The 16,806-nt window shown below is 34.2% G+C and overlaps 1 protein-coding gene across 20 annotated transcripts in view; it reads left to right on the forward strand.

The window, feature by feature from the left end:
• Positions 1–16,806, forward strand: part of CCSER1 (coiled-coil serine rich protein 1) — a 1,462,495-nt gene that overhangs the window by 671,904 nt on the left and 773,785 nt on the right. For 19 of the 20 annotated variants that reach the window (XR_008524637.2, XR_008524639.2, XM_054554165.2 and 16 more), the window contains one exon: positions 758–841. Coding sequence is in view for 17 of the 20 variants with exons in the window: in XM_054554165.2 (XP_054410140.1) it covers positions 758–841 (84 nt within the window). In the remaining 3 variants the exon portion in view is untranslated. Of the gene's footprint in view, positions 1–757; positions 842–16,806 lie in introns of those variants that run through there. The other variant, XR_008524640.2, reaches the window with a different exon arrangement.

The following is a 16,806-nucleotide window of genomic DNA, read 5'->3' on the forward strand; positions in this document are numbered from 1 at the left end:
TAAAGAATGATCTAAGACTGGGTAATTTATACAGGAAAAAGGTTTAATTGACTCACAGTTTCTCATGGCTGGGGAAGCCTCAGGAAACTTACAATCGTGGTGGAAGGCTAATGGGAAGTAAGGCATGTCCTCACAAGGTGGCAGGAGTCAGAGAGTGCTCAGGGAAAACTGCCACTTTTAAACCATCAGATCTCATGAGAACTTTCTCACTATAATGAGAATATCATGGGGGAAACCACCCCCATGATCCAATCACCTCCCACCAGGTCCCCCCCTCCACATGTGGGGATTACAATTTGAGATGAGATTTGGGTGGGGACACTGAGCCAAGCCATATCAGTATCTTTTTAAATGTAGAGTTATTGGTGTTCTACTTACTATGTATGCACAAACATGAGAGGGAATAATTTAGGAAGGTTTCCTGGTTTCTGTCCTAGGCAAATAAATTGATAGAGGAATACCAAAAACAAAACAAAAAACTAAGCAAAAACATATGTGTGTGTGGATGTGTGTGTGTGTGTGTGTGTGTGTGTGTGTGTGTGTCTACATGATTATGTGTAGCATAAAAGCATTTTTTGGATACATTAACTTATTTTTTGCAACTAAGAATATATTATGAAAAATATCATACTGTAGAGGGAATTTGAGTTTCATTAGTCAGATGCAATTATCTCCCACTGTGTGAAGCTGACTTTCCTTATCAAGAGCAAAGTAAAAGGGCTAAGCCTATTATGCTGTCTCTTTGATGTTTTTATAGGATATAATGAAAGATGAATGCTCGATGCTCAAGCTGCAGCTGAAAGAGAAGGATGAACTCATTTCCCAACTTCAGGAAGAGCTGGTAAGTGATAACAATGCTTGGCCCATGAGTGTACTTTCCTTTCAAGATTATTTGTTCCACACCCTTATTTATTAACACCAATGGCATTAGTTATTTGTAAATCCTTCCAGTGGTTCAATCCAATGATCAGTTTTTATAATTCTGTCATGAAAACTGTAGATCTTTGACAAGCTGAAGAATAGAAAGGATGTTTTATAATATATGTGGAAATGTATGTGATTCCGGAAACATATCACTGAACCAGGATTAAACATTTCAGTTGTATCTATCAGAAATCTTGAACACTTAGGCCACATTACTTTTGTAAAGTGCATGATTTAACTCCATAAAGCTATACCTAAAGATACAGATCTAAAATATAAAGCAAAATACTTGATCTAGCAAACAAAACCAGATTTTACATTTTACTTTTATAAAGCCATCAAAAATACATTAACCTAATGAGACTTCTTGTTAATTTATTATATAGTTCCCAAATTATGTAAAAATTATACAAAAATATGAAGTGTGTATGGTTCAGGTTTTAGAGTGTGGTTTTTAATGTAATATCATAAAAGAAAGTAAGGAATTATACTTTCATGATATAAAAATGCATTTGGTAGATAACAGACAGAGCAGTGGGCATTATTTTTTCTAAGTATGTGTTTTCTATTTATGAATATTAACAGTATTTTGCAATAAAATGTGCACTTGATATAAATTTAAAAAGTACTCTAAAACAATAATTAAATGGAAAGAAATAAGAAGAGATATTTTTAATTATCATTAATGTTTGCACTAACAATAGATTAAAGAAATAACCATGCAATAAGAGAGACCCTGACTCGTTATCAAGATCAAGAAACAAATCCTTCTCAACATATTTTTAATGATTATTTCAGACTCACAATAGTGTATTATGTAATTATTGAAACTGCTAAATTACAAAACAGACTTTATAGACCATCAAACTTCTGAGAACTCCTAACATATTAGTGGGATATTAGAGAAATTCAGAGCATAATTTATAGACTCTTCACAATGGACAATGTTTTCCCTGAAACTTGACCTTTATTTAAACAGTGTTCTATGATTGGATTGATGCTGATCATTGGTCCCATTGACATGTTACTGTGGCTTTAGACGACTTATAAACTAGTACTTAGGATAAGAATAGTATCACAGACAAAAGGAACATGTGTTACATTACTGAAATAACCTTTTATAAACCTGTAAGTAACATATTGTAGTGTCAATTTTATATATTACATAATGAAAACATTTCTTTATTTAAATATAGCCCTCTTGGTACATATTATCTAATAATGCTTTTTTATGTGGCATACAAAAATATCTTTGAGTTGACTAAATATCATATATGATAAAATAATCAATTTTAACATAGCAGAGTATTTATTACTTTGTCAGAGTGCTTATTTTGAATTTGGGTAATTAACTCAGAAAAGTGTATTCTTTTTTCTCAGCATTAGTTATGATCAGTTTTAAAACATTCATATACAAGAAATCAGACCTTCATTTGCTGAATTAAATGAAAAAGAAAATGATTACTTTCAAAGACAGTACTACATCTTTATAATTTAAAAAATTTAGTACACCTCCATCTAAAAAAGTCCTATATATTTTTTTTCTTTTCTTTATACTTGAATTACTGAAATTGGCTACTTAGTTTCTAAAATTTCTCAGGTAACAATCAAGCAGCATTTTAATTTTGTGCTATTGTAGTTTTCATAATCATCTTGAATATTTAAACAGGAAAAATGTTAACTTTTGAAAATATAGTTTATTTAATTAAAAAGGACTGTAGCTAAGGGGGAAGTACGTAATTGGTGATTCAAGAATTTTACTTAGAGGAAACATGGTTGGAAAAAAAATTGTCATTCAAACTGGATTTGGAGCATGGATGAGAAATGCCAATCATGTAGGCCAATGCAAACCCCTTGCATCCATGGAAAATTTTGGTCCTCCTATTTCTGGTCCTGGTAATAAATAACTTGTGACATTTTGTTATGGTGGAGGTTAAATTTTACACTTACGCTTTACTTACATTGAACATTTCAAAAAATTTTAGAAACCAGTTGAGTTATACCCTACTATATACTACAGGTTCATAATCTTTAATAATTTAGAACTGATTCAGTTTTCTATTTTTTCTCATGGGTTTCTGATTTCTTGACCACTGTTATTATCACAAGCAATTGTATCTACATGTACACTGTAGAATGAAATTAGATTTAATTATACCAAGAAAGGCTTTATTCCCAATTAGTAATTAAGAAAGTTTTCAATTTTTTGATTATTTATATTTTTTAGTTAGCCTCATCAATAGTGGGAGGAATTGTAAAAAGTTAGGGACAGAATGGGTCTAGAAAACAACAAATGTTTTTCTTTTCTTTCTTTTTTTTTTTTTTTAAGATAGACTCTTGCTCTGTCACCAGGCTGGAGGGCAGTGGCATGATCTCAGCTCACTGTGCAACCTCCACCTCCTGGGTTCAAGTGATTCTCTTGCCTCAGCCTCCCAAGAAGCTGGGACCACAGGCACACGCCACAATGCCCGGCTAATTTTTGTATTTTTAGTAGAGACGAGGTTTCGCCATGTTGGCTAGGCTGGTCTTGAACTCCTTACCTCAAATTATCTGCCCACCTCGGTTTCCTAAAGTGCTGGGATTACAGATGTGAGCCACCACTCTGGGCCATAACAAGTTTTTTAGTCATTTAAATTCAAGTGTTTTAGTCATTTGTTTTTAGGGCATGGTTTCTCAACAATAGTGCTGGTGGCATTTTGTTGTGTCTGTGCTATGAATTGTAGGACGTTTAGCAGCATCCCTAGCCTCTCTCCTCTAGATGCCAGTAGCACCTCTACACATTGCCAAATGTCCCATGGGGGCAAAATTGCCTCCAGGTGAGAACCGCTGCTATAGGGATATTAGATTACATGTGTAGTCCCCAATGAAATGGTATGTTACAGAAAAAACAGCTACTTATAGATACCCAGGAAAAAAACAAAAAACTCCAGCACAAGGGATGCACCTTTCCTTGGGCTATTAAATATGTAACTGTTTGTACACTATATTTATCTGCTAAGGCTACCAAAACAAAATGGCATAGATGGGGTGGCTTAAACAATTAAAGTTTATTTGTCAGATTTCTGGAGGATAGAAGTCTGAGATCCGGTGCCAGAGTGTTGGGACTGTGGTGAGGGCTGTCTTCCTGGCTTGCAGATGGCCATCTTTTCGGTATGTGCTCGCATGGTCTTTCCTTGGTGCATGCACATAGGGAGAGAGAGAGAAGAGGGAGAAAGAGAGATCATGCAAGCCCTCTGATGTCTCTTCTTCTAAAGACACTAATCCCATCATAAGGACCCCACCTCATGGCCTCATCAAAACTCTCATCATCTCCTAAAGGTCCTATCTCCAAATATCATCACACCGGGAGTCAGGGCTTCAATACATGAATTGTGGAGCAGGGCGAACAATTCAGTACATAGCACATACTCTTTGTGCTCATGACTGTTTAATATTAGCAAGTTCAGTTGTGGAAAATTAGAGAGTTCTACTATATATTTTTTTCCAGCATTAAATGCACATTTCAAAAATTATTCTTTTCTACCATATGATTTCAAAATTATTACATTGGCTTAATTCTTTTTTATTGCTGGGTGGGTAGATTTCACGAAGCATAAATACACTAAGAAACTGAAAATAATAATTTTGATTTAGGAATATATATTGATATTGTTTGGGTAAACTATTCAGATTATTAATTGCATTTCTAATGTGAATGTATTTTCGTATTTTATAGCCACACTTCCAATTTATTCCTTCTTTTTAAAAAGAAAACAATAAGCTGTTTGTACTCTTAGGAACAATTTTAAAAAGTCAAAACTTATTATCTCTGAAATATTTATGCATTATTTACCTTGGTGAGATTTACTGTTTTCAACAGATCAAGATAAAAATAATCACTTGTAATTGTTTTACTATGTCCAAAGGGATATTAAATGTTAGAATATTAGAGTGTCCTGGGATTATGTGCTAGGGCAACTAATTGGAGAAAATGAGACATACATTCTGTAGCCAGAAGTTTGTAGTATGGTAAGCAGAGAGGAAACTAGTTCACAGTATGGAACATCTACTCCCAACTGTTCTATAATAGAACAAAATCTCCTCTGCTTTAAATAAGAAATAGAACAAAGGAAAAATCTCTTCTCTTCATCTTCCTGGGGCCTTAGCTTTCTTTACTTGAGGAGAAGAGTGAGTCAATATGGTGATATGAAAAATTGGGATATGAGTTTCTTGTTCTACCTCTAATCTTAATTGCCTATGTGACCAGATTTAGGTATTTTTCTCTATTTGGGCATTGGTTTCTTCAACTGTCAAATAATACCACCGTATGTTTTGGTCTGTTTTGTGCTGTTCTAACAAAATATCACAGACTGGATAATTTATGGTAATTTATAAAAACAGAAATATATTTCTCACAGTTCTAGAGGCTGCTAAGTTCAAGATCAAGGAGCTAGCAGGTTAGGGCCCATCTCTGTGCTTCCAAGATGGTGCCTTGAAAGATGAGGGAAGGAATGCTTGTCCTCACATGATAGAAAGGCAGAAGAGTATGAATCTGCTCCTGCAAGCCCGTTTTATAGCAGCTTTAGTATATACATGAGATGGAAGCCTTCATGATCTAAACATCTCTCCATAGGTGTCACTTCCCAACACTGTTTGGGATTAAGTTTTCAATGCCAGAATTTGGGGTGACATAGTCAGACCATAGGACCATAACATTAAAAATATTACATATTTATCAATAGTGAATTTGATAGATTATAGCATGTTTATATTTATATAACTGTATGATATATATATTTTTATAGCTATGTTGCTTATAAAATTATTAAGTGGAGGCAAAAGCAGATTTTAGAACAGCATATTGTATAACATGATGTGAAAAATATATATTGTATAGATAGTCTAGAATAATTATTTATCTTTGAGAAATTAGACTGTTCAATTTCTGCTTTAATTTGGTAATGTATCATTTTTAATAACAAATATATTACTTGTATAATCAGAAAAACACCAGACTACTTCTTTGGAAAATAAATGAAGAATTTCAATGTGTTTAATGGTTTTCATTCTGTGATCAGTGTGTGTTGGGGGAAATAAGGGCATCAGAGGGATCCTGTAGATTTCCATTCCCCACCCACTTAATGATAGTAGTCCTCATTTCATTGTTTTTTGCATGTCATTACTTATTACATTATCATTTCAATCAATAAGCAGTTTTTATTTAATGCATATCATTATACTCCATAAGATTTTATTTGATGAAAAACCACAGCTGAGAACAAAATCAAGCAAACAAACCAAAACACTGAACAAGATGATTGTTAAGAACTACTGTGAACTATTAAACAGGGTGGGAAATGAGAACAAAAGCTATGACATACACCTCAGTGAGAATTATTACACATCATGGTGATTGGAGAGAATATTAGCTAATTGAGGGCATGGAAAAGAACCAACATTCAGAATCAAAAATAAAAGGAGGACTTTTTTGATAATTAAATGTTTGGATATATATTTTAAAATATAGGTTCTATTTATGTTGTAGAATATATTGGACTTTTTGAATATTAGAAATACATCTCTCTTATCCAACAGAAAGATTTAGGGATTTTACTAATTTAATTTATTAAGATATTTAAAGCATAGCTATAGATTTAGACCAAAAGTCTAAACATAATAGCTAAACGTATGCATACGTAATCATAATTAATTATAATAAAAGGTATTTTAAATATTTGCATCATAAGTTTAATTTATTACACTTAATGATATAAAACAGAGAAATATTTTTCTCACTTCTGAGAAAGTTTCAGTGTCTTTCCCTCAGCTATTTAGTGAAGGTTATGTTGAAGAATGCCACATAATTTTATTGCTTATATGATACTGAAGGGCACTGTAAATATTATCCTCAGGTGACTAAAATAAATTTGAGATATTTGTCATAAATGTTGATGGTGAAGTGTAGTCTTGTGTTTTGGGGGGGATGGATATGTTCTTGTAAATGATTATTAATCTTATCAGTGGTTTCAAAAATCTTATAAATGGTTTTACACTATGGATGATGAGTGTGTACCATAAGGCATCAGAAATTGAAGAACGTATATTTGGTATTTAGTAATAAATTCCTTCAAAATATTTTTTAAGTAAGTTACAGTTAAATTACAAATGAAAACATAATAAATTTAGTTAGTTCTATGACTGTAAAGAGAATAATTTAATTGTCCTAATTAAGGTTAGTAGACGGTGCTGTGAATTTACTGTTTTGATTTGGATGACAATTTACATATACACTTTCAAAAATGTTAAACAGATTTGTATGGATAATCACACTACTAAATGTAAGTTGTCAGCAGTTTATATTTCTGAACTTTTAGAGTTTCTACCATTCGGAATTTTCCCGTTGGACACTTTTATTTGTTTTCTAGCTGATCTGGGTAAAATGTATCAGATACAGCTTTTTATGTCTATTTCTGTAAAAACATATGTTTTTTGGCTGGGCCTGGTGGCTCACGCCTGTAATCCCAGCACATTGGGAGGCCAAGGCGGGCGAATCACGAGGTCAGGAGTTTGAGACCGGCATGGCCAACATGGTGAAACCTCATCTCTACTAAAAATACAAAACATTAGCTGGGCATGGTGGCGGGCACCTGTAATCCCAGCTACTCCAGAAGCTGAGGCAGGAGAATCGTTTGAACCTAGGAGGCGGAGGTTGCAGTGAGCTGAGAACGTGCCATCGCACTCCAGCCTGGGGGACAGAGTGAGACTCTGTCTCAAAAAAAAAAAAAAAAAGTTTCTATTTAAAAGTCCAGTTCAAATGGGTCACCAGAAAAACAAAATAGATTTTCTGAAAAAGTAAGTTTATTAGCCCTCTGTAAAATAAACACTTTAATAACAGCCCTTAATAACATGATTTAAACGAAAAAGCAAAACAAAAATACTTATTATGTTTTCCTTCATAATCTTCCTCTGTTTACTAACATTACAACATCTATACTTTTCAATGCTAGTGAAATTTAACAGTTACCTCTGTTTACTAACATTACAACATCTATACTTTTCAATGCTAGTGAAATTTAACAGCTACCTTCACCACCACATCTTTTTAAGCAGTAAGGGAATACATTGACTGTAGGAATAATGTATGACTATTATCAGAGGCAAAGATTTAAAACATGTCGGTAATGAGAGACTCTTTCCTAAGAAGATTTTTTTGTGGGTCTGAATTCTAAATGTAGGTTACGATTAAGTTTTAAACTTCACACACACACACACACACACACACACACACACATTTTTCCCCACACACTTTAAAATTTTTTTCAATTATCACATTTTTTAATTACCTGTCCTTTAATAAACAATGCATTTTTAAATGGAAGTGTAACTAGGAGATCTTTCAGTTATGGAGCTGAAACACTCAAGGATTCCACCACACATTTTTATTTTGAGAGTTAAGTTTGTGATCTTAAGTCAGAACCTTCCAACTAGCTGTAAACTGTTTGTGTTTCTAAAATTTGAGGTACTACTTATTAATGTATTCAAATATAGATTTCAAAATAGCAATGAGAGCATAGTTATTGTAAAGACAAAGACATGGTACTTGAGATACTTAAATTATGTCAGTTAATAGTAACCATTTGGAGTATTTATTTGTATTTAAGATTCAAAACAAAAGAATAGTGTGTGAACCATGAGCTCTCTATTTTGGGGGGGATGTTTGGACATTTTAGTTTATAATTAAATATTTTACTGAATTTTAATAATATCTTCAAAACTGAACTTTATTTTTTATTTTAAAATGTTAATTTTACTTTTAAAATTAAAGCATAATTAAAAAATAAATGTTACATCAAGAGCACGATTTAGTAATTACCTATACTGTGTCTTTTGCAGACTCTTTTTTTATTAAACAAATATTACATTTATTAAAATTTACTTTTTACTTTTTGACATATAGTTTACACAAAGTTAAATAAAAGTTTTAACTAGCTTCATTTCTTTTCTGGCCATTATTAATATTAATTTATTGCCATATTATTATTTAATCCTATGTTTTTCTTTTAGAAGAGGACAGTTAAAAATAACCTTTTCAGGCATCCATTATAATAGATACATCATTGATTTGAACACTTTTTCCTCCCGTAATGTAAATATGAACTCAAGAAAGCCAGGCCTCATTAAAAAAATGTTTAAAAACATATCACTTTTTGTGCTTTTCAACCTACTTTGTTCTCACTCAAAGCAAATATTGAAAATTATATTCTTACTTGAGTGTAAGTAAGCATATAAACAATCATGTTTCTCCAATCTTTTCAAATGTAATTTACTTTATTAATTGTAAGGCAAGTTCTTGGCTCATTTGTTAACAATTGAATAGCAAAACATGGGACTGAATAAAGGCACTTGTAGAAATGATGATTTTTTAAAAAAATTGAAGGCAGTTGAAAAACTGAAAGTGTATCATTATGTGTAATCAGGTTACTATGCATAATAAAAAGGGTGAGCTAAAAATAAAAGACTAAGAAATACATATGGCTAACTAGCACTTTATCAGAAATCTAGAGGGAAGAGTAATTTTGATTTGATTTTAAAATACTTTCAGAATTCAAATTGAATAAAATGGTATGCCCTTGATGCTTTAATAACAGAATAATTCCTGCATGATAAGAGAAACATTCTTTGTGCATGAAAATCATATCATGAATTTATCTTAAAAGTAATTCCCCACTTGCTCTACATTCTATTATAATTTATGGTATTATTTCATGCTAGTCATTTTAGAATAGAATATTACAGCTCCATGGATGATTTACATAGAAATGGACAGCTGTAAGTACTTTCAAATCCTCTTTCTTTTTCATATTTAGGAAACATTATGAACAGAAAAGTAATAGATTAGGTATACTTAAACATTATTAAAGTGTCAGGCTACTTTCCTTCTTTTTTCAGGCGAATTAATTGCATATATTCCAGAAAAGGCTTATCTCAGCAGTGATTACTCTCCTAGTCAGCTCTGTGAGACAGATGTAGAGTGTGAATGTGACAGTATCCTATGATACATAATGGGGATTGCCTCCCGTTTCTTACACACTCCAGTACCCTGATGAAGAGCTGCCAAAAAGATACAATCTTTAATATTCAATGGAATTTGCTGTAGCAATAGTACATATTTGTTAAAAAGTCTTTATCACAAAGGGTTGTCATATTGCAGTACAGCATGGATATAAGAAAATAATTGCTCTATGATTTAAATGCCAATAGGAAGGTGTTTTACCTTTAAGGCATAAATTGAGTTAAAAATATTCCACCATATTGTGATCAAATTAGGCATGTAGTTGAAATTAATTTATACATAAAGTTAAATAGTTGAATATTTTGGATATTTTAAATTTATTACATAAGCTATGTCATACAATTTACAAACTATCTTCTTTATTTTATACTTCTTTTGTTATACTAATCAAGATTCCAGTACCTAGAGTAATTTAACAAATGCAACAATTTAAGTAGTCAGTGGGACATAATGATAGCCAAAGACTTAGAAAACAATATATAACACATGTTCCTGAATTATCATGGAAATTAATAATATGCAGAAGGGAAAATATGTGTTTTTTTTGTGTGTAACTGGGCCGTCAAAAACAAAATTATAGCAAATTTGGTTTAAAGATGTAATTGGCTTTTATTGACAATTTATGAATTGGTGGCATCTCATGTAAAGATTTACAAAAGGTCCTCCTCTGGGCATGGCAAAACAATTGTTTTTTTGTTTGTTTGTTTTGTTTTTGTTGTTGCTTTTTTTTTTTCTTTTGAGACGGAGTCTCGCTCTGTCACCAGACTGGAGTGTAGTGGTGCAATCTCGGATCACTGCAACCTCCACCTCCCAGGTTCAAGCGATTCTCCTGCCTCAGCCTCCCGAGTTTTTTGTATTTTTAGTAGAGACGGGGTTTCACCATATTAGCAACGATGGTCTCAATTTCCTGACCTCGTGATCCACCCACCTCATCCTCCCAAAGTGCTGGGATTACAGGCGTGAGTCACTGCGCTCAGCACAACAATTGTTTTTTATAAGGTATTTTGAATAGGAACAAGGAAACAAGCTAATACAAAAAGTGGATTGTTTAACATCCGGTTACTTCATGTTACTCTCCTTGTAAGAGTTAAAAGTGGAGGAAACTTCCTTATTATGCCCAATAAAAACTAGCTTGTTTGGGATTTGGCTATCACCTCTACATGATTTCTTGGAAGGCCAGAAAAATAAGTTACCTTGAGTTTGGTGACATGGAATCTTAACATGAATGACACCATTTTGGTTCAGTCTTTTGGAGTCTAGTACAGAAGCTCAGTCCAAAACAATGGCCTCCTCCTTTATTTAACAGTATGTATATAAATAAACATGTAATGTTCTACTTCACAATAAAGTATGTTTAAAAATTTGAAAGTCAGTCGGAGCCGGGGACTTTGACTGGAGCAAGTGTTAACATGATGAAGGAGTGGAGTGGTATCTGTCCTCAAGGAAGCAAAGGGAGATAGGCTTACATAATTTTAATAACAATAGCCACTAGCTACTGAGCTCCTAACCTTTGACAGGTACTGTGAATGCTTTAGGTTTATTATTGCCTTTACTTTTTATAATACAATTGAGAAATAAGTATTATTACTCCCAGTTCATTCATAATAAACTAAAATTCAGGGGGATTATGTGATTTGTTTAATTCTGCATAATACATGACAGTCAAGATTGAGAGGAATATCTGTCTGACTCCGTGCACATGTTATTTTCCCTATTACATCAAACAGATTTATAAATTACAGAGAGATTACAAACATATTAGTGCTATAAAATAGGATAACACAGTTCACTTTTGCTACATATCAATACTGAAATAAAAATAATAGCTACTATTTATGGATTGGTTATCATTCATCTGGTAGTAGCAGTCAGACTTGGGTGGTCAGGGCAGAAACTCTTGTGATAGTGTTACTGGCAAAGCCGGTCCCCCAGAAGTGGGGGGTCTTTCCCTGTTCAGTGTTACAAAGCCATTATGTGAAACTGCAAATGAACATCAAGCAGTTCAGACTTTATTTGATGGCCATGGAATTGAGAAGTGGGAGCACAGCTCACAAATCAACTTCTCAGCTCCTGAGAGCTGGACAGTCACAGATAGAAGGCTACTTGAATTAAGGTGTTGAGCATTAAAAGCAAGAGGAGGAATATTCATGCAGTTTCTGGGAATAGGCAGAGAAAATCTCAGAACCAGAGTGCTGCCTTCCTTTTATGGATTCTTCTGGTCATTGTCATGATGATTAACTGTCATGGCACTGATGGGACTTTCATTTAGCATGGAAATTAGATTACAATAAAGTTAGAGTTTCTTCAGAGGTCAAGTGAGCTGCCATCTTGGATACCACTGGTTTCAACTGGTCTGGTCAGGTTGGGAACTTCAGACTGCAGACATCCTGTTCTTACAAATTAGGAGAGTCAAGGTGGGGTAGTAATTTAGCTATGCTCTACAGGCATTACACCGGGTAATGATAACAAAACAGAAAAATTTATTTTAGAGGAATCACCTATAGCCACTTCTTCCAGCCTTGGAAGTGAGAATGGTGGGTTTCATCAAAAAGGGCACAGGGCATCACGGACACATTTAATGTCATTTTAGTAATCATGTCCTGTTTCATGGACACTCTTTATATTTGAGTTAAACACATTATTACTTGTAAAATCATGACAGCATTATCAGAGAGATGAAAAGAGAACAATTTGAGTATCTTATCTAAAAGCTGTGTAGGGGAGGGAAGAATTTTCTTTTGCCCTCTGAGAGTTTAATAATTGAATCGGTTAAATAATCTGACAACGGGCAGATTAATAGGAGAATAGTTACACAAATTTATCATGTGCACCAGAACATTGCGGGAGAGACAAGTGAATACCCTAAAACCAAGTGAGATTTATCATTCTTATATACCCTGTTATAGAGCCAAGGGGGAAGGGGATGTAGGCAATTTATAGGACAGTAAATGGTTTTGGGAAAAATGAATGGGCCCTCAGAAGAATACATGGTGGTTTGTGACAAAGTTGGTCTGTGTGTGGTGCTGACTTCTTGTCTTCTGTCCTGTGATAAGAGTTAATCTTCCCTGGTTGATGCAGCCCTCGGGGAGAGGATTGGCAACAGCTGTATTACTTTCAGAGGCGCTGTCTTTAGCCAGATAAGGGGAGCTCTGAGAAAATGTCTGCCTATATCCAACATACCTCAAGTGCTCTCAATTTGAAGTAATTAGCATACCAAAGTGGCATATTTTGAAGTTGCATTTTTTGAACTCTTTCGGCTGAGAAAGCAAATTTTTTATATATTTTTATAAATGTGTGAATGCAATATCTACATCCTTATCCATAAGTCTATTTTATGTCACTAAGAAATCTCCCATAGTCAGCCAAATACAGAGTGAGAGAATGGTCAAAAGTGAGGAGAAGCACTAAATCCAAACAGCAAGAAGCATCTCATGTCTTCTGATGAAATATTTTACTCAGTGGATGAACAAAACAAGAATGAATGGGTGGAGATTGTTTTTAAAAACTTAGTTTCATCTCACTTTACAACTCTTTGAGCTATTCTAGGACTATTATAGTTTCTGTATGGAATAAAAAGGAGGATTTTACCAGTTGTAATCCCCACTAGAAGCTTGAGCTTAAGTGTTTTTCCTGTGTGTTCCCTATTTACCGTCAAATGTGGCTTTAACATTACTTGTTTTTCTCTCTCATTGGTGGGCTCCTTAATGATAGGGGCCTTGTTCTCCTATAGCCTCAACATCTAACAGAGCAGGCAATTAGTAAATATTTGAAGGAATGTATAAAATTTATATTGTATTTTTTGCTCTTACATTTGTGAGGAGAACTTTTAGAGAATAAAGCAAGACAATGTCACATTACTAAATGATATAGATGAAAGATAGAAATGAAAGGGGAAAGAAAGACTGTGAGTTTAGGTATATAATTTCCTGGAGGAACCGCTAGATGCCAAACGAGCATGTGGGGATGTCACCTAGGAAACTTAAATACAAAATGGGTATCACCATAAATAATAGCAAGAAAATAAGTGGAGGAAAACAGAGCTATGAAATGATCCAAAGACAAGTAGTCAAGAGAAATTATAGAAGTAAAAAGGGTAAAGTTAAAATTGAGTGTAATCTAAAATATTCTAGAAAACAAAGAAAAACTAAGGAAACAACATTCAACAAAACCATGAAAACTTTTCAAAAATTTAGGAAGTGCTAAGATCATCTGCTTCTCTTCATTTCACCAGAAAAACATCTTAGTGAAATAATATAATTTGAAGCCTCTCTTAAAAAGCTGATTTTTTAGATGGAATGGTTTATAATGTGAACAATTCATAATAGAAAATGGCTATGGGTAGGAAGTTAATGAGATTGGAGAAAAAAATGGCTACACTAAAACATAAGTACAGATGAAAGAGTAAAAATAAATTTAAAATGCCAAACATGTTCAGAACCTATATTGATGAAAGTATTGTTAGTGGTGGTAGAGATCCAAGTTACCATGAGTTACCAGCAGCCTGTCTGTATGGGTTCATAGTAACTTCAGTCCTTGCCGCCTCAGAAAGAATTTGACTGTGGGGCATAGAGCAGAAAAAGAGACAGAGGCAAGTTTCAGAGCAGGAGTGGAAGTTTCTTTAAAAAGTCTTTTGAACAAGAAAGAAAGGAAAATTTGCTTGGAAGAGACCCAAGTGCACACCTGAAGGTCTGCGAGAGAGTAGATGACAGCAAAAAAGAGATCTTTAACCTTGATCCTAGAACTTTATAGGCTGGTCTCTTTCCCGTAATTCTTTCCTTAGGGTGGGCTTCCTGCATGTGCAGTGCTTTCCTTACCTTTTGGAATTGAGCACATTCAGTGTGTTTAGGGAGTTATATGCATGCCTATCTGAGGCTTCCTTCCTTTTTCCAGTGACATGTGTTCTTGAAACATCACACTTCGCCATTTTGACTGTTAACACTCATGCCCAAGAAGCTGCTTCTCCCTGAGGCCTACATTCAATTAACACTTCTAATGTTAGCCTATGTGGACCATCAGGAGATTCTCTCCCTGACAGCCAAATTATCATTTCTAGAGAGGCAATGCGAGAATTGCCAAACCATCACCGCACATTTCTAGTGAGTGGGGGAGAGACCTCCCCTGCCCCGCTCATGCTTAACTACAGCATAAAATGTTGAGAAGTATATGAAGCAAATAATTGTTCATACTATGTGTCAATATTATGCTATGCCATTTACTTGTGTATCTTACCTCACCCTTGGACATACTTTTTTCTTTTATATTGAGGAAACCAAGGCTCAAAGATGTTAAATAAATTTCTCAAAGCTGCAGAATGTGATTTAAAGAATCTAAGCATATGCAAATTAAATTTTACTATGTTTGCTATGGAGAAGCAAAAAGTGCTTCAGTGTAAGTTTCCTTCACTCAAATTATTTCCCACTGTTAATAGCATACACAGACTTGTGGAGTGTGAGACTGAGAGGAACAAAGCAAATAGAGACCAGTCAATTTGATGGTTATGGGGATTTCTAAGCTATTTAAGTTCAAAAAAATACCGTGTTCAGTTACAGAAAATGGTGCTCAGTTGCAGACTGTATCGTACCTTTTAACACCTGATGTGTACATCCCATGTAACAGAAAGGGCGACAATAAAATGGGGATTCAAAGGAAATAATATGGCAGAATAAGATCTGTAAGCACGATCTTATTTTCTTTCTTCGTACAGAATACTTACAGTTATTGAGCCTTCCAGAAATTGGAAGTTACCTAAAGCCACTCAAGTTTCCTTAAAAAACAAAACTGTCTGTAGTTAACTTGATATGCCACTTTTCAAATGTTTCTAATATTTATTTTATTTTATTTTAAAGTATGTTTTTCATCTGCATCTACCAACATTTATTCTTGGGCTTTTAATTTTACCTTTTTCTGGCCGGCCTGGTGGCTCACGCCTGTAATCCCAGAACTTTGGGAGGCCAAGGCGGATGGATCACGAGGTCAGGAGATTAAGACCATCCTGGCTAACACGGTGAAACGCCGTCTCTACTAAAAATACAAAAAATTAGCCACGTGTGATGGTGGGCGTCTGTAGTCCCAGCTACTCAGGAGGCTGAGGCAGAAGAATGGCATGAACCCGGGAGGGGGAGCTTGCAGTAAGCCGAGATGACGCCACTGCACTCTAGCCTGGGCGACAGAGCGAAACTCCGTCTCAAAATTAAAATAAAATGAGATGAAATAAAATAAAATAAAATAAAATAATTTTACCTTTTTCCAAACTAATGTAATTGCTTACAGCTCATATTTGAGCTTCTAAATGCAATGCTATTAGACGTATTTGCCACTTCATATTTAAGGCCTCTTTTACTGTGTACAGTATTTATTACCATGGAGCCATGAGACCAACCTGCAAGGCTCTAATCTCAGTTCAGCTATATGTTTAGAATCACTGTGTGCTGTTCATACATGGGATTTGCCCCCTGAGCATATTTTATTTAAATCTGGTTGCAAGACATTTTTTTTTTCTTTCTTCATACATCATTGATAACATCTAATGCTTTGTTCAATAGCACCTGGAATTTTCATCCAAGATGACAGCTTAGGGAAATTGAATTTTCCCAGAGAGGTATCTCCAACTAGAATATAGTTTTAATTTTGCCAAGCTGAAATAAATCATACCAGATTGTTTTATTCTATGCAAGACATCTGGGAGACTTTTGCTGCAGTCTACAGAATCTCATGCCATTGTGAAATGTTTGCCTTATGGACAACACAAGGTCTGGGGCATAATAGTGCGTGTTTGCTCATTTCTAGTGACTCTACTTAATTAAGTCTAGAATACAAGCATAGAGACTCTG

This window comes from Pongo abelii, chromosome 3 (assembly GCF_028885655.2).
Source record: "Pongo abelii isolate AG06213 chromosome 3, NHGRI_mPonAbe1-v2.0_pri, whole genome shotgun sequence".
Lineage (NCBI taxonomy): Eukaryota > Metazoa > Chordata > Mammalia > Primates > Hominidae > Pongo > Pongo abelii.